Consider the following 23,786-nt stretch of genomic DNA (forward strand, 5'->3'; position numbering starts at 1 on the left):
AGCTAAAGTCCTCACCTTGCATGCGCCAGGACCCCATATGGGCACCAGTTCTAATCCTCGTGGCCCTACTTCCCATCGAGCTCCCTACTTGTGATCTGAGAAAGCAGTTGAGTATAGCCCAAAGCCTTGGGACCCTGCACCCATGTGGGAGACCCAGAAGCTCCTGACTTTGGATCAGCTCAGCACCAGCCATTGCAGCCACTTGGGAACAATGGATAGAAGATCTTCCTCTCTGTCTCTCCTCCTCTCTGTATATCTGCCTTTGCAATAAAAAAAAAATAAATCTTAAAAAAATTAAAACGTAAGTGTTGAAATGGAAATGATGAGAAAACAAAGGATAGTAATCAGCAGTCAGGGAGAGAGTGGGGAAGATTCCTTGGCAAAAAGAAGGGTATCATACATAGTACTGCAGCCCTAGGCAGATGAATCACACGTTTTCTGAAAGTATATCAAAAATGAGTTTGTTTACAAAAAAATAATAGAATATCAAAGTTTTGGAGTTTTTTTTAAAACAAATCAGAGGATCATGAAAAGTGTAAATAATTGAGTGAAAACTCTATCATATAGATAGCAAAGGTGTGGGAGAGAAATCCAGTGAGTATAAGAATCTTCTGGTCTCTGAGAGGACTAATGGAGTATGTCACCTCTTATACAGCGACCACTCAACACCTCCTGGGCCTTCCCTCCCCCAGTAGACCATCTCCATTCTGCCACTTAAGGAAATCTGGCAACAAGGAGCAGCGTACTCTCTTCCTCGCCCCGCTTCCCTCCGCACATCGCTCTCAGCCCTTCTCCCTCCCTCCCAGAAGCCCACAGGGCTCTGCATTCCCCACCCCCTCACCTCTGTAATGAACCTTTTAAATAATTAATGATTTTTAATTAAATAAATAATTTTTAAAAAGAATCCTCTTGAGCAAATGGTTTAAAAACAAACAACACATTTAAAAATTATCAAAAATTATTATACCCATGATGTGTCAATTAGGATAACAGAATCAATATTACGGAATAAAGGATTTATTATAGAAATAAGACCTTACTCGTTGTAAAAAAAAAAAAAAATAGAGGAAGTAAGAGTCCAGAGAGGGAGTTGGAGGACCAGCCCATCTGAAACTTCGGCACAGGTGAACAACTTAGGCCAGAAAATGGGACACAAGTATATCCTAGCTGCCGAGTGAAACTCTTTTGAAGGCTGTTGCCAGTGCATCTGTTAGTGGGACTGGAGTCGCTGTAGCAATGGGGAACAAGAGCTAGATGTAGAGGGAACACAGAAAACCAAGAGCTAGATCTAAATTGGGGGAGAACATTTGACATCTGTAGGCAGCCTCCAGTCTGTCACTTACTGTGACTAACCACCAGGACCTTCAGAACATAGTAACTGCTGATTCCCTTCTGCCTTCTGAACCATGCAGATTTGTCTTTTATCCAACATTTAACCTGGATCCACACAGGCAGTGGTATTCTAGGAAATTATTTGCAGCTTAGCTAAATTGACATGATAAAGACACAACAAATAGGTTCCATATTGTGTTCTAGAAATACAAGGTCCCCTATTGGGTTCTCTGAAAGTTCGCTGAGACCCAAAACACTCTGATACAAAGTGTAGGTGACCCAGCTGGTGTCCTGCCAGGACAAATGCCATCCCTGAAATTATCCTTTAATCCTGTTTCCCCATGAATTTTTGAAATATTTTTATAAGAAGATTAGTAGCTGATAATTTGGGGAGTGAACCAGTTGATGGTAGATTACTCTGTTTCTTTCAGTAACTCTACCTTTCCAATAAAAATGAATCTTTTTTAAGATTAATAGCAACAGTAATTATCGTCACAAAATTATGTTTGGTCTTGCTATGTTTCAAGTATTCTAAATTTTATGTTTGAATCTTTGTATCTTTGTATTCATTAATTGTCGCTAAAGCAGCAAGATTAATGTTATGATCATTATATTGCCATGTGTCAAGAAATTTACCTCTTGGGGTTTGGTGCTGTGGCTTAGTGAGTAAAGCTGCCATTAGCAGTACCGCCCTCCCATATGAATTCCTGCTCCACTGTTCCACTTGCAATCCATCTCCCTGCTAATGGCCTGGGAAAGTCAACAAGAGGATGGCCCAAGTATTTGGGCCCTCACATCCAGGAGGAGATTCAGAAGAAACTCTGACTCCTGGCTTTAGCCCAACTCAGCCCTGCCTAATATGGCCATTTTGCAGAGGGAAGAGTTCTCTCGCTCTCGCTCTCTTGCTCTGATACTAGCTTTCGATTAAATAAACAAACAGTTCTTCAAAAAAATTACTTCCAAAGTTATACATTGTTTCCTAGGGTTAGCAATAGCAACATTTTTGCAGAATCTAGCATAGTTATACCATCTCCAAGTATGTGCCCTTAAGAAGCTTGCTCGAAGGAGGGCTATAAAATTGTTAAATGTACTAATGAATAAATAGGAAAATTAAGGAACAGCCTAAATCTCCCTCAATAGAGAAATAAAATGTGGAACATTTGTAGAATAAATATTGATCAGGGGTTCATAGGACTACATTAGATATATATGTGTACAAAAATAATCTAAAAAAGCAATATTGAATGAAAGCATTAAGTATCAGAATAATATGCATGAGTCATTATTACTCATAATAACATTTGTATTTCAAAGGCATAAAAAGTCACTCATACAAATGTTCAGCTACATAAATAATGACTCTGAGGAGAGGATAAGGTACGTACTGTGGGCTGTCTAATCACTACGATTCCTCTCCTACTCAATCTCTACAGAGCTACGTTTTATTGGCTATTCATTCTCTTAATTTGCTATATACAAGTTGGGTCCCAGTCTCAGCTCCTGGAAATAAACCATAATTGTTTTTTGCATATTAATGGCGATTCCATTTCACTTAGCAGTGATTGGCCTAGGAATTATTTTACAACTCTGGCCAGTTCTAAGGGAGTAGTTCTGAGGATAATAATTATACATTAAGACAGACCTGTGGCTAGGATACTGCTGACATCCTGTTTCTTGATTTGGATGCTGATTTCAAGGGCATTTGCACCTATCTGAATGCTGCACTTTAATAACACGATTATTTAATAAGTGTATCGAGAGAGACACAGGAGAAATGTCTACCATTCTGTACTAGTTGCTGTCTCTGCAAATGTGGTCTGGTTGTCCAGCAGTCATTTGGGGATCATGACTGGGCCTAACCCAGTCTTGTAAGAATGGCAGAATGGAAAGCCGGGAAAGCCTGGATGTTGGAGCAGGACGTTAAGTTCCTGAGTTAGCCAACACTTGAACTAGTGCATCTTCATTCTTTTATTTAAATCAGTCATTTGGGTTGTTCATCACTTGAGTTTCAAAGAATCCAAAATAATGAAGGAGGGAGTTATAGGGATAGTAAGCTAGAAAATCCACTTAATCTGTAATGTTTTACTTATTTTAACTTGAAAAAAGTGTGAAATGATACCAGTTGTTGAGTCTAAGAAATGAACACATAGCTCATTATTCTTTAATTTTCAAATGAAGTAGCTATTATTATTTTAAATGATCTTTAAGTTTTTAAAGAACTTATTTATTTTTATTGGAAAGGCAAATTTACAGAGAGGGGAAACAAAGATCTTCCATATACTGGTTCACTCCCCAAATGGCCACAATAGCTGGAGCTGAACTGATTTGAAGCCAGGATCTGGGTGCAGGGTCCCAAGAACTTAGGCCATACTCCACTGCTTTCCCAGGCCATAGGCAGGAACTGAATTGGACATGAAACAGCCAGGACATGAACTGACTCCCATACAGTACACTGGTGCTTATAAGTGAAGAATTGAGTCACTTTTAGTCCTGGCCCCAGGACCTTTAGTTTTAGAAAGAAAGTAAATAAGTACAAGATGAGTTGTAGAAAACACCAGGAACAAAGATGAGGGAATGACTATTCTAAGTTGACGGGCAACTGAAAAATATTTCTTAGAAAAGAACATCTTAATATTTTGGTGTGTTTTGTCAGCAGAAAGCTATATGCCATGGAGGACAGATTCCTATATTACTAGCTAAAGTCTACATATTGAATTAGATTCTTTCCAAACACGTGTTCATCTGAGTAAAACTCATGAAACAAGTTGTTACTTTTGGTAGAAAGTTGTCATTACAACTCAGATTCCTAAAGGTGCACCATTCCTTCCTGAAGATGTTGACCATGCTATACTCTCAAATTAAGACATACATATGTGTCTGATTCCAGGCTATGATAATTTAAAGAAAGTTGATCATGGTGTATGGTCAGAGTAGGAATCCCAGCTCCTCTCCTCCTCACCTTAATTTTGGGAACTTGGTAGTATAAGTTTGATATGGAGCAATTGTATAGGTTTGCAGTTGGTATGAAATGGATACCCCAAATTAACAAAGACTTAAACATAAAACTTTATTGTCACACATAAAAGTCCAGGGATCAGTAATCCAGGGCTAGAATGACAGTTCCATAAATTCAGAAAATCCTGGCTGGTTGAGGGTCTCTGCTGTTCAATCTAGGGTGTGACTCTTGTGGCCCAAGATGGTTGTTGGTGCATCATTCATTATGTGGCCTGCAAGCAAATGGGCCTTCTTCCCTCCTCTGAGGGCTTCCACATTATCCAGGAAATGTGTTTCTCCTGGGTGGCCTACTAAAGCTCAGTGGTTTTGTTAACCGCAGAAGAATAGGTGTTGGAGTAATCAGTGGTCTCTGTTCCAAGGTTGTTCTGAGAACTGAACACATAGTACACAGAGCCAGGGACTGCTGTATTCTTCATTATCAATGAACATCAGATGCCTGGCTGAACAAATGTGCTGGTCTTTTCTTCCCTAAGTGGCACTGACGTAACAGTATCAGGATTAACATGGTAAACCCCTTAGCAACAACAGAGACTAGAAAGGCAACCTATGAAGAAAAAAGAAGTCAATAAAACTGTAAAAACTGGGCAGCTGCTTGGCAGAGTGCAAAAATGAACATCCTAGAGCTGTTAAGGGAGAAAGCTAAGAAGCATTACTATTCCAAGAGTTCAGAAAATTTCAGACCTGAAGTTAGCTCTGAAGACGAGGCGGGTGTGTCAGGAAGTGCACATGGAGTCATTGTGTAGTCATTGTGTATGGCTCTCTAAACTCACTTCCCTGAGCTAACTGAAAACTTTGATGTTCCCTAAGAGGCTTAATCAGACCAACTCTGGATTCAGGGACAACAAGCTTAACTGTGGTTAGAGGTGCCATACTAAAAACAGGGATTAAGTGAACATCTATGTGAGAGTGAAGAAGTGATCCAAGAGGAAGACCTATACTTCTCATAGTTGTACTTCTCCAAATGAAACCTCCCCTTTGAGCAGTATTGTCCACGCACAGTTTTCATTCAGTATTTTCCTGCCTCACTTTTTAACAGTGAGTAATCAGCAAAGGAGTCACCAAGATTTGAGGAGACAAATACAGAAGAAAACACAATATACAGAAAAAGTATAGGCAACAACAAAAAGCAGAAAGAAGGGTCTGTGAATATATATCCTCAGAGTCAATTGAAAGGACCATATCAAGGAAAAGACAAGATGGTATAAAAATAATCACTCATTACAAGACAACAAAATTCAAGACAGTTACAGTAGAATTGCTTTTTTTTTTTTTTTTAAGTTGAAAAGGTTGGAGATCAAGGTGAGGAATCTCCAAGGGAGAAAAAAAGGCAGGATCAGAAATATAAAAAATAAAAACATAAGGGACATTGCATATGATGATGCAACTGTGAGTGCAAGAAAGAAATAGATGAAACAGAAGAAAGGAAACTGTCCAAGAAATAATATAAGAAAAGGTACGATAATTGGTTTCAGATTAAAGAGCCCATTGGGTGCCAAGAACAATGCATTTTTTAAAAGATTTATTTATTTTTATTGGAAAGTCAGATATACAGAGAGGAGGAGAGACAGGGAGGAAGATCTTCCATCTGATGGTTCACTCCCCAAGTGGCCACAACGGCCGGTGCTGTGCTAATCCAAAGACAGGAGCCAGGAACTTCTTTCCGGGGCTCTCACGGTTCCAATGCTCTGGGCCGTTCTCAACTGCTTTCCCAGGCCACAAGCAGGGAGCTGGATGGGAAGTGGAACTGCCGGGATTGGAACTGACCATATGGGATCCCAGCGCGTTCAAGGCGAGGACTTTAGCCACTAGGCCACCGTGCTGGGCCCAGAACAATGAATTCTAAAAACCCCATACTAAGAGACAACATTGTAAAATGGTGCAGTTCTAAAGTAAAGTGAAAATTCTAAAATGTTTTCAGAGGGAAAAAACAAGATACAAAGGAATACTGATCATAACATCTAACTATTCAAAGACAACAGTAAAGGCTGGAAAGCAGTGGGACAGTGCTTTCAAAGAACTGAAAGGAAATTTTGCAACCTAGGCGTAGGTGCCTGTCAAACTGTCTCTCAAATATAAGGATGGTGAGAATTTTCAGACATGAAAGCCCCCTCCCCCAAACCAAAAACAACATCTACCTGTGTCCCATTTGTAGGCTGCTACAGGTGCACTCTGTTAGTACCAGGGAGTCAACCAAGTAAGGAGACAGGGGGAGGAAGCAGAGGAAAGGAAGGGCTTCAACACAGAAGAAAGGACAAAAGGACTGCATCGACCAGCTCCTTAGCTGACTGGAGGGCTCCAAGAAAAAGTGAAACTCATGTTAACTGGTGTAGGTTTTACTATGTCTAAAGGGAATTTTCATTGCTTTCAGGGAGTCTGGAAATAAATCAGTGAGAGGTACATAAATAAATTTAGCAAGTGAAAAAATCAGGTGGTTATTAACCCCCTAGGCAAACCATGTTTAAAAGAAATACAAAAAATATGTATTGATATGATTTAGCCCCAAATAATAATTACATAGTTACCATACTGTAATGCTGTGTATTGACTTAACCAAAAAGTGTGGGGGTGACCCTACTGAGAACCTGGGAGAAGGGGAAATGTGACTATTTGGGGAAGAGATGGGAAAGCAATGTGTAAGAGAGCTAAATCCTCATCTACCCCAGTAGGTTGTCAGTAGATCATTTTTTAAACCACAGAATCAAGAAACAGGAACGTCAAGACATTAATTGGAAACATGTAAAGTAAATACCGAGAGAAATACAAGTTCATAGTGTTGAGAACAATCAACTCTGGTGTCCAGGGATTGAGGTGTGGCTAAAATATTTTAGCTAACAAACATACAAAGTAATGCTTTCACAAACTTATAAAACAATTTGACTTTTTAAATGATGCACCGTATTATTTTGATGTTAACTTTCAAGTGCATTTTGTGACTTCATTTATAAGCAGCCTTTCTTATCTGTAAACCAACTTAATACAATTCAGGGAACAGTTATCCAAGACTGACTATGTTTGAGCAGTATCTGAAAGAAACTTTTAATAATATCTGATCGTAAAACAAAACCTAATGAGATTGATCACATGCTCCCAGGTGATGGATAAATACTGCGAAATCCTGTGGAAGCATCTCGATTCTGATTTGGGACCCAGGGGACGCATAAAAGAGGATACAGCGTTTACAAAAAGCCTCAAAGGAAGAGAGGAATTTGAAAGGCAATTCTCTGGCAGCTGTGGCTGGTCCTGTCGGGTCCCAGCAACGCTGGAGGAGGAGACGAGAGTGTGTAGGAAAGAAGTGTGTGAGACCTGTGGGAGGCGGTGCTGACTTCTCTGCCTCTCCTAGACATTTCTATTAGTCACTTTTTCCTGGGGATTTACTCCTCCCTGTCCTAGCACCCAGACACTCTTAATTTTAGTGTCGACTTTACCACGCTGGGTTAGACTGTTGTTCTCTCTCTGCTGGCACCATGCCTATTAAACTTGTGGTCTCATTTAGAGAAGGATAAGGGAAGAAGGAGAAAAAAAAAATTGCTTTTGCATTGCCACATGTGAATTCCTGAATATAAAAATAGGAATTTTCTTCTCTAACCTCACAGGTACAGTTTTTATCTGTATCTTTTATCTAGCTATCGCTGTTACCTTTTTTGAAGTCTGAGATTAAAAAGTCATTTTCATATTTTGAGTATAACTTAGAACTCTCAAGATTAATATGGGACACATCTATTTTTTTCAAAGAAACAATTTGATAACAGTAAAATATTTATTCCTCTGTTATTTATGAAAAGTGCTTCTAAGTAATTAGGCAAGTAAATGTAAGGTTTGTGTATGTATAACATCCTCCAAAGTTAGAATTTTGTGTCTTGGATTTGTTTTCTTTTATATTGTTGGTCCAGAAGAGGAAAGACTGGCTTAGAACTAAATAGCAGAGCTAAACCATATGTTTTATACCAAATTAGAAACAGGTGAAGGTTGTTAAAATCCAGCAAGCGCGTACAAAAGCTTTAGACTCAAGTTTGTATTAAAGGCAGGTGGTTATATGTACAATAAAAAGCAGGCACCAGCACACCAGCTTATTGATATATATGTGATTGATCTTTTTGGATAAAAACAAGGAGGAGTTAATAAATCACTGTGCATAGCTATAAAGATGTTTGGGCTTGAAAGCCTAGCCTGTAACAGCAAATGTGGACCCTGAAAGAAATTTATGAAGCATAGATCCTTTTAGCTTTACTTAACAGCTAACATCTGACTGACCCAGGGGGACCATGGAAATTTATTGCTGGGCCATTCAAATATTTGAGCTGTTGTGTGATGTAGAACAGGTAAAGATTAGCCCAATAACAAATATGAGGCTATAAAATAAAATGAGATTTCGATGACTTGTAAGGACTTGTCAGAGGTCAGCTCCAAATGGCTGGTCAGAAATAGGGAAAACTTGTTGATAATTAAAGCAGATTGATTATGACATCTAGATGTTTACACTGGGTGCTGTCACATCAGTGATCCTATAAGGTGACTCCTCCTGTGACGACCACACTTAGCAAGATGACTTAGGGGCTTCTAACTTGTCTTTTTGTGCCCCAAAATTGGGTAAAACATGAGGTGAAGTGATTCCTTCTGCAATTTCATAATTGATGTATGTCATTCTCAAATGCATTCTGAATATATGGAATTCTTAGCATATTCACAGAAAACTGGCTTTACCTAACTTATGTATGTAATTTTGAGCTTTGACATCCAGAAAGCAGGCAGAAAGTCTTTAGGCTTTATGATAGATGATCTAAAATTAGCCTTTAAAACTTTGGCTAACAGATTTATGCACAGAGTTATTGAGAAATTGATTTAATGGAATAAGGTGGATTTTTTTGAAACTTGTGGATTTATTTCCAAATCTTTTATCTACTTCTATTTGTATCAATCACATAAGTAATAATGTACATAAAATTGCTACTAGCACTCCAGAAGTTACATTTTGGACTTCAGTGAGGTCTACAATTATTGGTGTTGACAATCTCTGCTTTTATTGCTTAGCGCTAAACCCAGAACATTGTTATAAAAGCTGGGTTTGGTTGTTTTCAGAATGCCAGCTCATCAGATCAGTTAATTAATTTGGAATATAGTCATCTAATTTGTGGGGAGAAGAAATCCCACAATTTTTTGTTGACATCATGGATGAAATAAAATATATGCAATGATGCAAATTTACAAGATGGAGTTTTTAACTAGTTGGGGATGAAAAGCATGTTCTAAAATAAGAAACAGAAACTGATTGCAATTCTAACTCCACCACTTCATACATATATTCATGCCTGCCTCTACTTCACAGGTAAATATGCTCCAGACAGGATGTTGTAGGAATTAGGATACAATATTAACAAGACTTAGGTTCCTGGTTTACCTTCTATTGGAAGATTCTAAGGAACAAACAAGCAAGTAGCAATTCAGTATAACCTAGAAGCTACTATTAGAGATGGCCCAGAGCTTGGTGAGGACGCATAGGTAGAAACTAATCCAAACTCAGGGAAAGGGTGAGGTAGAGTAGAATGACATTGGTAGTTGGAGTCAAGTGTTAGGAAAGACTGTGGCCTTGAGTACTTCAATACTAGTGCCTGTAGGGAATTGCTAGGATCACATAGGTAATGTTTGCTAAATGCAGTACCTGATACAGACTATGTATGCAATAAATGCAAACACCATTCTGTAGCTTGGGATTTTCTGCTGACCAGCAAAGTTTTGTCTTGAGCAGAACTCCAAGCACTTTGTAAATATAAGAGTGATCTAGGTATATTAGAACCTAAGAAGACAAAATTATGAAAGTCTGTCTAAGCAGCAGGCATTTGACCTATTGGTTGAGGCTCCTGCCTGCGGCTTCCTGCTGATGCATGGCTTCAGCTGCTGGATTCCTGTCACCCGTACAGGAGACCTGGAGTGCTCCTGGCATTGTTCCTGGTATAGGCTCCATGATTGTGGGCATTTGGGAGTCCCCAATCAGATACAAGCTCTACTTCTCTGCCTCTCAAGTTATTTAAAAGAGAGAGAGAGAATATTTCTGAATATTGAAGTCCTTCTAATTGAATGTTCTGTGCTTTATTTTGTTAATTTGTAACACTTGTATCTCCTAAACACTTTTTGCTCAATGTTTAACTTTTAATTCATGTCTTTAATGGATTTTGGATGAGTTTAATATCCATGTGCTCAAGAATGTTACATTCTAATTGGAATTAAGACATTTGCATAAGCAACTAGAGTATAGAGTGAAAAGTAGAGAATACTTTGTCACTTCAAGAGGCAATAGATTGTCTACAATATGATATCTCTGCTTGAGGCATTTACAGGTGGGCAGTTGGGGAAGAGGAGGATACCTTTATTAACAGTAAAAAATAAGTAACTCAATGCCTATTGTATGCTAATAAATGTGCTGGGCCATAACTTATCTAGCTTAATTTAATTATTACGGAAGTCCTCAGCAGTTGGTATTGTTTTTTTTTTAAGATTTATTTTTATTGGAAAGTCAGATATTCAGAAAGAAAAGACAGAGAGGAAGATCTTCCGTCTACTGATCTACTTCCCAAGTGGCCGCAATGGCTGGAGCTAAGCCAGTCAGAAGCCAGGAGCCAGGAGCTTCTTCCAGGTCTCCCAGTCAGGTGCAGGGTCCCAAGGCTTTGGGCCGTCCTCAACTGCTTTCCCAGGCCACAAGCAGGGAGCTGGATGGGAAGTAGGGCCACCGGGATTAGAACTGGCGTCCATATGGGATCATAGTGCATTCAAGGCCAGGACTTTAGCGGCTAGGCTACTGCGCTGGGCCCTGTCTTCTTTTAAAAACATGTTTTATTTATTTAAAAGACAGAGGCATAGAGAAAGGAGAAAGATCTTTCATCCGCTGGTTCACTCTCCAAATGGTCACAACAGCCAAGGCTAAAGCCAAACTAAAGCCCAGAGCTTGCGACTCCATCCGTGTCACCCACATGGGTAGCAGGGACCCACCTGTTCGAGCCATTTTCTACTGCTTTCCATCTACATTAGCAGGAAATTGGCTCGGAAGCAGAGCAGCCAGCAGATGCATGCACTGATGCTCTCATGGCATGCTGGCATCTCAGGCAGCAACTTGCTCTTCTACAATACAATGTTAGCCCCAGAAGGTGGCTAGTTTTGAAGCTGTTTTTGGATTTTGGAAGCAAGAGGTTTAGTATAGAATGGCCTGATTCACAGATCAGTAGTCAAGATGGCCTCTAAGCTTCTGCTTTTTTGATTTTTAATTTATTACACCTTAATCCCGTTATGTTCTCCTCCCCTCCCCCTGAAAGTAGACATTATACTTTTAAAAAGGAGTGAGCACTTGCTTCACTGCCAGCACTGTATAAGGAATTACCATTAAGTTGTGTTGATAATATTTAAACAGACCTGCATTCAGCCTGCATATCGTGGGTTCCTCTTCTGTGCATTCAACCACCTGTGGACCAAAAATATCTGTGCTGAAATGTATAGGGTTTGTTCCTTATTATTTTCCTCTAAACAATACACCATAGGAATGATTCATTGTATTCAACATTATAAGTGATCAAGTGATGGTATATGAGAGACTGTGCACTGGTTAAATGCAAATGTTACACCTTTTTAAAGGGGGATGTGTGCACTCTGGTATGAGCATGGGGATCCTGGAGCCAGTGCTCCATGGAAACCGAGGAATGATTCTGTATTATAGAACACATTGTGAAGGGTTTTCTTCAAAACTTTAAATGGTGAATAATTTCTCTTCCAAATTTATGTTCCAGATGGAAATATCTTTTGGCATTACCAAGTATTTATGCACCTTGCATACTTAATTATACATTTTTTTATAACATTTACAGATTTTGTGAGAAACAGGTGCTGTTAAATCCAGGCAGGCGCAGGATGGCTGTTAATGTTGTGGAATGTGATTTTGATCTCCTTGGCAGAATTTTTATTTTACAAATTGACTATTAAAGAAGACATGGTTTCCATCCTTTATTTTTGCCCTGTTCACTGAATTCTGCCTGTGGACCTTTTTTTTTAAACAATTTACACAAAGGGTGTGGAAAAACTGGAAGGTTTCTATAAGGAAATTGATAGTGAGTTCTTCAACAATTTCCATAGCCCTACAGAACTCACCAAATTAAAAAAAATTCGAGTAATTTTTTAACTTTCCTACTGAAATTATTTGGAATTCTATTTTCCTAAAATTACATTCTCTTTTATGGTGCAACCTATCTTAAATTATTTTTGTTTTATATTGGCAAAGAATATTTTTTTGTAAATCTTTTCATCATGTGACTATTTAAAAATTTTGGAATGGCACTTTTACAACCTGTCATACCAATTTTAACCTCTTCAGATTGGCTCATGGGAGCTCTCATTATGTGTTTTCTGTCTTTTTTCTTTTTCCCCCCAGAGGATGAGGGAAAATAATGTTATCATCTTCCATGTATCTTCCTCTCCAGCCTCAGCCTCTTCCTTGACAACTATCCTCAGCCCACCTGTACTGGCCCTTGCTTCTTTGAAGGAGTGACTCTTTATTTCCCTCTTTTGTGGAACAGTTCTCCTCTCTTGCGAAAAACTTATGTTATAAATTGTACAGTTTTTAGAGTGATTAAATGAGCAACATTTGTTTACTCCACTGGACTTTAAACTCCATGTCTGTGTTTGACCATCTGTGTGTCTACACTCTAACAGTATAGCTGGCACATTAAAAATTTAAATAACATGGGGCAAGCATTGTGGTGCTGCAAGTTAAGCCACCACCTACACTGTCAGCATATCATATGACTGTCAGTTCCAGTCTCAGCTGCTCCACTTCCAGTCCAGCTCCCTGTTAGTGCACCGGGGAAAGCAGTAGAAGAGGGCTGGCTCCTAGGTTTGCCCTGACCCAGCCCTGGCCATTGCAGCAATCTGGGGAGTGAACTAGAGGATGGAAGATGGAAAGAGGGCAGAGAAGCTGATTGAATGAATAATCTACATCTCCCGCGATCACTCTCCTTCATCCTTCCTGTTGACATGGGCTCACCTGGGGACAGGAAGCCTGCATCGTCTCACCGCAGTCACTCTTTCTGCTGTGCCTCATGACAGCTCCTAAGTCACTGATCTTTCCATTGCTGTCCTTGCCAAGCTTGTCGTCATCTGTATTTACTCATTTCCGGTGTCCTGGATTTGCACCAGTCTGCCTGGATCTTCCACAGCTTCATTTAAACTCATATTCACTGTGTTACCAAAGCAGCCTGCCCTGAGCTCATGTCATTTTTTAAAAAAGATTTATTTTATTTTTATTGAAAAGTCAGATATACAGAGAGGAAGAGAATCAGAGAGGAAGATCTTTTGTCCAATGATTCACTCCCCAACGGCCGCAATGGCCAGAGCTGCGCCGATCCAAAGCCAAAAGCTAGTAGCTTCTTCTGGGTCTCCCACACGCGAGCAGGATCCTAAGGCTTTGGGCCATCCTTGACTGCTTTCCCAGGTCACAAACAGGGAACTGGATGGGAAGTGGGGCCACCAGGATTAGAACCAGCACTCATATGGGATCCCGGTGCGTGAAAGGCAAGGACTTTAGCCACTAGATTACTGTGCCAGACCCTGCGTTCATGTCATTTTTAAATCCAGAAGATGTACTATATTCTCAATTTTGCTTGACCAGCCAGTGGCACTTGACTATGGATGATAGTGTTCTTCTTAGATGAACACTCCCTCTAGCTTTTCAAATGAGCTACCTCTTGGTTTTCCTCCTTTCTTTTGATGCAATCCCATCCATTCTCCTTTTTGTTCCCCATTTTTGTTGATATTCCCAAGATTCTCTTCCCTGTGATTTCTTCAGGCTGTCTCACTCATACCTGTGGCTTCCATGTCCAAATATTTACAACTCCATAATTGGTATTTTTCTTCAAATTTCTCTTATAACTGTATTTTTATAAAATCAATTTATTTTTAAAATAAAAGTGAGTTTCAAAATGTCACAGAAAATGGAATCAACAGCTAAATCTATTTTGGTGTGAAATATTTTTAAAATTCATGGATGAGTTTTTTTTCATCCACAATTTCTATGAACTTTCTGAAAATCCTTCATATACTTTATGTGTATATATATAATACATAAACTGTTTGTAACATGTGTGATACATGTATCTCCTCCAGCGTTCACTCTCTGGAACCACAGATCCCATCACCTGCCTAGCTCCTCAATCGAGAAACCAAAAGGCCAACTTTGGCTCTCCCATTTTTACAATTCTAATAGCTTGTCCATCACCCATATAAAGTCCTTTGAGCCCTTCCCACAAATTACAGCTCAGATGTATTTGCCCTCTCCGCTACTCAGAACTTACCGTATCTGGCCTTGCCCATTGCAATAGCCTCCAAACCATGCCCTACTCTCCTGTACTTCAGCCAGAGTGATCTTTAAAACTTACAACCCCCAATTCTGATTTTTAAAATATGTGATATTCCCATTATCCTTAGCAAGTCTGGCCTTCTGATACCTTATAAAATGTGGCACAGTTTTGTCCTAGCTGACCTTTTCAGCATAATCGTGTTACTATCAGCCACCAACACGCTGTTTCCTTCTCAGTCCCCAAGTATCTATTTTGATGCCACCTGTACTTTATCAGGAGGTGGCAACGTTGCTTGGGCTCCAAATGTTGAAGTAATCCCTAATTGTTGTGCCTCTCACATCTGGTGTAACATCCGCTAACACATCCTGTTGGCTCTGTTTTCAGAATAGCCGAATTCAGCCACTTGTCACCGTATCGAGGCCACTGTCATTGTGCAAACCTCTGTTTTCCCTTGCCTGGACCTTTGCTTCTCTGTGTGTGTTTGTTTGTTTGTTTGTTGCTCCCTCCCTGGAAGTTTATTCCTACTGAGCAGTAGCCATTCCTGGGTCTTCATTTCAGAACTCTGCTGTGCTTCCCCACACCCTCACTGTGACCTGCATGGCCCTGCATGCCCTAGACCTATGGCCTGCCTGACTTGGTCTCCTATTGCTTTTCTTTTCTTTTTTTTTTTTTTTTTAAGATTTTTTTTTTTATTTTATTACAAAGTCAGATATACAGAGAGGAGGAGAGACAGAGAGGAAAATCTTCCGTCCGATGATTCACTCCCCAAGTGAGCCGCAATGGGCTGGTGCGCGCCGATCCAAAGCCGGGAACCTGGAACCTCTTCCAGGTCTCCCACGCGGGTGCAGTGTCCCAGAGCACTGGGCCATCCTCGACTGCTTTCCCAGGCCAAAAGCAGGGAGCTGGATGGGAAGTGGAGCTGCCAGGATTAGAACCAGCGCCCATATGGGATCCCGGGGCGTTCAAGGCGAGGACTTTAGCCACTAGACCATGCCGCCGGGCCCTTCCTATTGCTTTTCCTCACTCTGATCTCCTTTCATTCCCTCAAACATGAACATCAGGCTCTTAGCATCTCTTCTTTGCCTGGAACACTCTCATAGCTTCAAGACTTCTTCTGTGTCAGGTTTTTATTAAAATGTTACCTCTTCTGTGACTCTTGGTGGTCATGCTTCTCACTGAAATGTAAACTTCATGAGAAGAATACTTTTGCCTGCTTTGTGTACTTGTGCTAGTCTAGAACAGTGCCTGGGTAAAGTAGATATACTTAATGTTTAAGACTTATATTTATACATAATAAATAATATAATTGTAAATATATAAATATAATAAATATACGTATATATAATCAATTATTTTTCTATAATTTCAAATACTCCTTGATCTTTCTTTCAAAATTCTTGCCTTCACTTTCTTCAAAACTAGTTTTAAGTTTTCAACCTGTAGGAAACTACCTATGATTAATTTCGTCCCTCTCTGATGCCTCCTTCATAGCTTTCTACTTAACAGTTATGGCTATTTTTTTTTTCTTTAACTTGTTCATTTGTCAGTGGAACGTGATGACCAATTAAATGTAGAAAAGGAATCATCAAAGATGATTGCATTCAATTTAGCAAAAATTGAACTTAAGGTACACTCTGAGTCCTTCAAGTGTTGTACCTAATATTAGTGGAAATACTTATTTAAGATTTAGGATTGACATGTAACAAACCATTATGAGATATATGAATAGCAGAAGGTTCACAAAGTGCCACAGAAGAGCAGGAACTCAGAAGAAAAGCCTCTCCTCCAGGCCTGGAAAGCAGGGAGGGACGTCAGAGAGGGCCTCCTGGAGTAGGTGATAGGTGGGTTGATTATTCAACGGTGAATAACTGTGAACCAAGTGGGAACAGAGAAAAGATCATTTTTGACAAAAGGGACCATTGGTTTCTAGCTTGAGCACATAGGTGGATGGAATTATATACAATCTGTTGTTGACCAAAATATTATTGTGTGGCACTTGACTGTATTCTTTATTCAGAACATGTGGAATTTCAAATGCCTGTGTGACACCTAGGAGAAGATATCTGACTTGTGTTCAGAATATGATGATGATATTTAGGAGGAGGAAGACTATGATATAATGTGAAAATTAATTGTGGTTTTTAAATGTTTACATTTATTGAACATCTATATTGGGCAGTTTTTTAAATACTAGGATTATGGTAGTAAACAACATTAATAACAGTTGTATAAACTCTTAGAGTTCACATTCTATTTGAAGGAAACAGACCCAAAACAAATGAGAAACCGATGATCACTAATGTTGTTTTATCTGTATCCCTTCCACCACTCTCTTCATTCAAAATGATTATGTTAAGTAAATCCTGATATCATAACTTTCTTATAAAAACTTCTGTATTTCTGAAAGATGAATTTTCCAATATAATGACCGTGCAATTATCACATATGAAAGAATAGATAGCAATTCCTTAGTGCCATCAAATAATTATTCATGGCTGCTATTCTGTCACAGTAGATCATACTGCCAGCATCCCATAGCAGAGTTTGAGTCCCGAGGTTTTTTTTTTTCAATTTTATTATTTTTAAGACTTACTTATTTTTTATTGGAAAGGCAGATTTACAGAGAGAAAGAGAGACAGAGAGAAAGATCATGCATCTGCTGGTTCATTCCCAAAGTTCATTCAGCCAGAGCTGAGCCAATTGGAAACCAGGAGCCTCCTCTAGATCTTCCATGTGGGTGCAGTGGCCTAAGAACCTGGGCCATTCTCTACTGCTTTCGCAGACCACAGGCAGAGAGCAGAATAGGAAGTGGAGGAGCAGGGACACAAACCAGCACTCATATGGGATGTCAGCGCTTACAAGGGGAGGATTAGACTGTTGAGCCACCCAACCAGCATTACTTCTCTTTCAATTCGACTTCCTGCTTTATGTGCCTTGAAAAACAACAAATGATGGCTCAAGTATATGGGCCTCTGCTACCCACCTGGAAGACTAGGACTCCTGAGTTGGCCTTGCCATCTGTTGCAGCCATTTGAGAAGTAAGCCAGCTCCTCCACCTTATCCGTGTGTGTGTCCATGTCTCCCTATCTCTGTCACTGTGTTTTTCAGATAAACATTTCAATAAAATAGTCCATGTTCAAATTTCTCCAGTTGTTTCATAACTTCTTTTTTAGATTGTTTCTTCAAATCAGAATCCAGACAAGTCCTCATATTGTCATATTCTCTAATTTTTTTAAAACATTTTTGTTTTTATTTAATATAACTTATACTTTGTGCTTATAATACGTTTGAACAATAGTAGTTGCATGTCATTTAAAATATGTATATATCACTATATTATTACCTATATCATGAGGTTATGTTCATAATTTTTTGCTTACTCAGTATGAAATAAAGTTTGGCGACTGTTTTTCTGTGTTCTATCTTACTCTGAGTTTGCTCTTATCATTTACTATTAGCTAACTCTTTTACTTATTTAACTTTGTCTTAAGATGATTTTGTACAAAGAGGATTTTATATGAATGCCTGTGTGTCTATCACACATGAGCATTTTGTTATGCTGTGTTTGCTTTATAACATACATGTATTTCCATTAACCCACCCTGCGTTCATCTGCCAACCTGCTTATTTTGATGATGTACACTTCCCTAACCCCAATACTTAACTATACATGTGATTAGCTAGAGAGCTCAATATTTGTTCATGGCTCTCTTTCCTTTTGAGGTGAAATTTACTTATAATTAAACATGCAAGTCTTAAATTGCCAGTCTGAATTCTATTAGTTCCATATATCTATTGTGTAATGCAATCCAACCCCTTTCAAAATACAGAACATTAAGTCTCCCTAGACATGTCCCTCTGTCTCCTTTCCAGTAAATCACTGTCTTCCCCCAAGTGCCCTAGGCAACCATTGTTTAACCATAAGTTGATTTTACCAGTTCTAGAACTTAACATAAATGGAAGCGTGCAGTATAAACTTTCACATAAGGCTTCTCTCGACATCTTTAGCGTCCCGTTTTTCTGTGGTTCTGTAGTTTATTTTCTTTCACTGAGTAGTATTCCACTGTACAAAAAAGTATTTATCATAGTTTGTCCACTTTCCTGATGATAGATTCTGAGATCACTTTCAGTTTTTAATTGATGTGAACAAAGCTGCTTATTTTTCTTGAATAAATATGTATGTTTAGTTTTGAAAGTCACTGCCAGACCACGTTCCATCGTGTGTATACTGTACTCACCAACAATGTTTAAGGGTTCCTGCTCCACTTTTTGAATCATTTCATCTAAAGATTCTTTTCTCTGTGTTTTTTTTTTTTTTTTAAAGATTTACTCATTTTATTACAGCCAGATATACACAGAGGAGGAGAGACAGAGAGGAAGATCTTCCGTCCGATGATTCACTCCCCAAGTGAGCCGCAACGGGCCGATGCGCGCCGATCCGATGCCAGGAACCTGGAACCTCTTCCGGGTCTCCCACGCGGGTGCAGTGTCCCAAAGCATTGGGCCGTCCTCAACTGCTTTCCCAGGCCACAAGCAGGGAGCTGGATGGGAAGTGGAGCTGCCGGGATTAGAACCGGCGCCCATATGGGATCCCGGGGCTTTCAAGGCGAGGACTTTAGCCGCTAGACCACGCCACCGGGCCCTCTGTGTTTTTTCTTACTGAGTGAATTAAGTTTTCAGTTTCCCCATGGAAATCCCCACCCATAAGATGCTGAAGTCAGTGTTATTGTCCCTGTGGGGCCAGTGCAATGCACTGAGCTCAGGGAGTTAGCTCCCAGCTCAGCGCATGTGCAGCTCACTGTTGTCCCTACAGTCTTAAAGTTTTCTACACTGTACAAAATGGCACCTGATGTGCCAGTGCTAGTTTTTGTTCTGGTCGTTAGGTCTGAGGGCTACCCAGACCTATCTTGAGTGGAACCTGTAGGATACCACGTTGTTGCAGTTCATTGCGCCAGAAATCAGTTCACTTCCAGCTCAGTGCTTGCACAATACTGCCTATGCCTGCCTATAAAAATTTGGCTCTAGAGGGAGGACTAGACTCTGAAATCCACCCTGTCCCACACCGCCGGGTTTGGGATCTGCTATTCTCTCTCTGCTCCTGGTCAAGTTAAAGAAACCAGCAGGATGGGCAGTTCTTTGTCTGGGTTCACCTCCTGAGCTCCTGGTGAACGCCCCTTCCCACCTTGTTGTTGGTGGAGTTCCAGCTGCCGGTGCTGCTCAGATTGCCGTTCTCTGGATGCAGCTGGGGTATTGGTCACTGCAACACCACACCATTGAGTCTACTGCTCTCCCGCGTCCGTCAGTCTCCAGGTGGGCTCCCCTTGTGTCGTTCTGTCCTCTCCTATTTCCTGGAATGTGCTTTGTCTGCTTCACACTGGCTAATGTTTCTCCATCTGTTTAAATGTGTCTTACCCTCTTCCACCATCTTCATTCTCCCAATAATTTTGTATTTTTTAAAAAAGAAAGATTCAGAACCCATTTCTGTTACATTTTTTCCGAGTATTTTAGAGCCCTTATGCATTTTATCTCTGTAAGTGTTTATATGTTAATTACTACCTTATGCTGCAATAATGTGTCTATGTTGGTAATATATGTTAGCCAAGGTAGTTGTCACTAAGTACATTATCCAGTTTAGCTGGTTTGCATTTGTTAACACAGTCTGGGACCACATTAGCTCTTTTATACTCAGGCCTAATCCTCTACTCACATTGGAATTGCTGTGTGCTGAAGAGCTCCAGATCTTTTTCACACATAATCTGTTTTCTTCCATCCAGCATACTCTTACTGAGTATCCACAAGTAACAGGGCTAGCCACTTGACCAGAGAGGTGAAACAGGGATACAACAGGACCTGTTTCCACCCTCTTGGAGCATACAGTATGCTAATAGACACACATTAATAATGATCACACAGTGAATATAAAATTAGAGACAGACTGGAAAAAGAAAGGACTACAAATTTACTAAAGTCAATGTGAGGGTCCACCACGAAAAGATTATACACAGTAGATAAATGTGGAATCCTATAATTAAGGCTGGAGGTCTGTAAGTTCTCCCCAGTCACTCTGCACCACCTGGTGTGAGTTACAGTGACAGTAACCCTCAGATGGAATTGTGTTGCATAAACTATTACTTTCTAATCCACCGATTTTATACTCTGCACACTGAATAATTTAAAAATGCTTAATTTTAAAAATATGTGTGACGACTTTAATTTCATGTGATAATTAATAAAATAATAACTGTGTTAATAGGAAATACATAGTTCATCTTCCCTTTAGTTACTGTAATGCTTCCCTCTAATGCAGTCTGTCTGAGGTATTAGAGACTTTCCTCATTGTAGTTAAATAACCACATCTTATTAAGCCTTCTATCATTTTGCTAATCTTATTCTCCATCTGCACTGAAATAAAATGTCTTTGACTTGTATCTTATGTTCTAATGGTAATAGGTTTTGACCTTCAAAATGAATTCCATTTTCCCAAAATGCTTAATGGATCTATAAATCCATATACTTTTGCAAAGTAAAATGAATGTATGATAGTTATAAGCTATTACACTGTTCAACTTGAAGTGACCCATTAAGAATTTGAAAGCAATATAAACTCTGTCCTAATATTTGATCTATATTAGTATTGCCCTCTTTCAACCTTTGGCTCTAAACATGCTTTAGATTTGTTTTAACTTCACATGCATACCTTGTGCCTTCTCTATAAAGAAGTCTCATTGAGGTCATCATAAAGCCAAGTGTTGTAAGAGCCATTTTTCAGGGATGGAAAGGCCTGATTTTCAATGCATGCTATTCTCAATTTACCTTCCAACATATGAAACAGTTTCTGGATTTATAGCTTGAAAATGGAGACAGCTATGGATTTAGAGAGTTGTTCAGATAGTCTGAACTTGGTGACTTGCAGAAAAACAACTACACAATACAGAGCTTTAGGACTCTGGCAGATTCCTTTAAAGTGCCCCTTTGTATGTCTTTGCAAGTGTGTAGTTTCTTTGCATGCTGCTCCATGTGTGTTTGAATTATTCCCAGACACCTGCACAAGCCTAGAGTTGTACATTGCTTATCCTTATTTTGCTTTGTTATCATTTTTATGCATTGAAATTTGAAGCTAAACCACATGTCCTAGTTTTTTTTTCACTGTTTCAATTAAATATAAAGTTATATCTTCTTGAGGAGTGTCTGAAGCATTTGGTTTCCCTTAGTAGAGAATAAATATAGTGCATGACCTTGCTCTCTCCCCAGTGCTTATAACTTTACATTATAGCAAGTTTATCTTTTGGATACTATATAACCAGCAACTCTTGAGAGTGTGATGTAAAACTTCTAAATTATTTCCTTTCTTTTATTTCCCTTAGAAAACAGTCTCTTCTGAGCTTGACAGAATACATTTTTTTTCTTCTTCAAACAATTAAGACACTTGCAATTAAGGATATCCAGTAATTGTCACTTACCATGCATTTCAACAAGATTATTTTATCTTGAGAGCAATCATATATTGGAAAACTGAGGAAAATCAAGTTTTCTTCTTGATCTAAGTTATAAATTACAATTCATCTGTTTGTAGAGAAACCTAATCCAGATGATAAAATTTTATGTTAGATCTTTAGACTCTGGGAGGAAATGACTAGAATAGAAATTTGTTCTAATCTTTTCCTCTTTCTTTACAGATATGAGGAAGGGGAACCTAGCAGGGAAAATTGGCTTTAAAATAACTCACTGTCGTTAGGACCCAGATCTTGTGCTGTGTGTCTTCTATGAGTCAGGTTAAAGTGGAAAGTCACTGATGAGAGCCTGATCGCCTGAGCATGTTGCCTCAGAGTAGTTGCATCCCTGGATGTGTACATGAAATCTTGATTGGATTTTGGCTCATGTTGGCACTGTTAATTTGACTGGCCACCTTAAAAGAAGCAGAGATCTTATGTATTTCTTTTAAGCCTGCTTTTTTCCCCTTAGTTTTCCTCTCATGTTTAGTAGAACTTGAATGTCAGATCCAATATATTAGAGGGAAGAACTTCAGGGATCTTAATCTTAGGATAACAATCAGTGAGAGCAGTGGCCTCAGCTCCTTGGAGTTGGTGCCCCACTCCATCATCTGTTAGACCCTTGTTGTATGAACCATCAAGTTGATCCTTTGAAAGTAATAACTGTTGGTCTGATTTGACTAATATTATGAAGATGTTAGTAGATAACAGTGACTGGAACAATTCATGAGGTGTTTATGCTATGCTGAGAAGTTTCGTCCTGTCAACAAGTTGGAGGTGTATTTTCTCCGTTTTGGAAAACTCTGATCCTATTTACCTTTCTTAGGTTTCCACTCTATCCGAAAGGAGGGGAGAAGTTGCAATTTGATTATGGTGTCTATCTTCTGAACAAAAATATAGCACAGGTAAGTAACTCTTCTTTACCCCTGCTCCTACGTCAAACATTACAGCCTCTTTCCTTGGACTGCTCACCTTCTTTCTAAGTAAGTGTTGTGTTTGACCCTTGCATCATCTAAACAACTTACTCTGTGGTCTTATGGTGACTGTAGAGAGCCCATGGGTATGAATTGGAATCCTTCAAACTTTAGAAACTCTTTTCTGTGTTCTTTCCTTGATAGAATGCACTAGAATATGTGGCCTTTATACTCTTTTTTACTGCAGCTTGACTAGAAATCAGTTTCCTCTCTTCCACCCAGGCCTAGGGACTCATTTTACATTGTTGTTTATGAAGTAAAAGTTTAATGCTTTGGCAAGTCCTTAATGATCTCCAGGGCCCAAGTGAAAAAATAGAGCATGTGGTCCTTCTAACCGAGCTTTTGCTTTTTTGTGGCTCTCTCAGCATCATTTCAGTTATTAACCCACTTGATTAATATTGTTTACATGCTACAGTAAGACTATCTGATACATGAATTTTTATTTTGCTGAAACAATTATGTAGCATATTTTAGCATAATTGGTAAATGTTTCATAATTTTTCTGGCTGTGATGGAAGACTAGAGGCCTGCCACTTACAACACTGGCATCATATGTCAGAGTACTGATGTGAGTCCTAGCTGCTCTACTTCCAATCTGACTTGCTCCTAATACACCTGGGAAGGCAGCAGAAGATGATCCAAGT

General features: G+C 39.3%; 1 protein-coding gene across 3 annotated transcripts in view; it reads left to right on the forward strand.

The window, feature by feature from the left end:
* Window positions 1–23,786, forward strand: part of UVRAG (UV radiation resistance associated) — a 312,534-nt gene that overhangs the window by 225,985 nt on the left and 62,763 nt on the right. For all 3 annotated transcript variants that reach the window (XM_058663602.1, XM_058663603.1, XM_058663601.1), the window contains exon 13: window positions 22,995–23,073. In XM_058663602.1, the coding sequence (XP_058519585.1) occupies window positions 22,995–23,073 (79 nt within the window). The remainder of the gene's footprint in view (window positions 1–22,994; window positions 23,074–23,786) is intronic.

Source organism: Ochotona princeps, chromosome 4 (assembly GCF_030435755.1).
Source record: "Ochotona princeps isolate mOchPri1 chromosome 4, mOchPri1.hap1, whole genome shotgun sequence".
Taxonomy (NCBI): Eukaryota; Metazoa; Chordata; class Mammalia; order Lagomorpha; family Ochotonidae; genus Ochotona; species Ochotona princeps.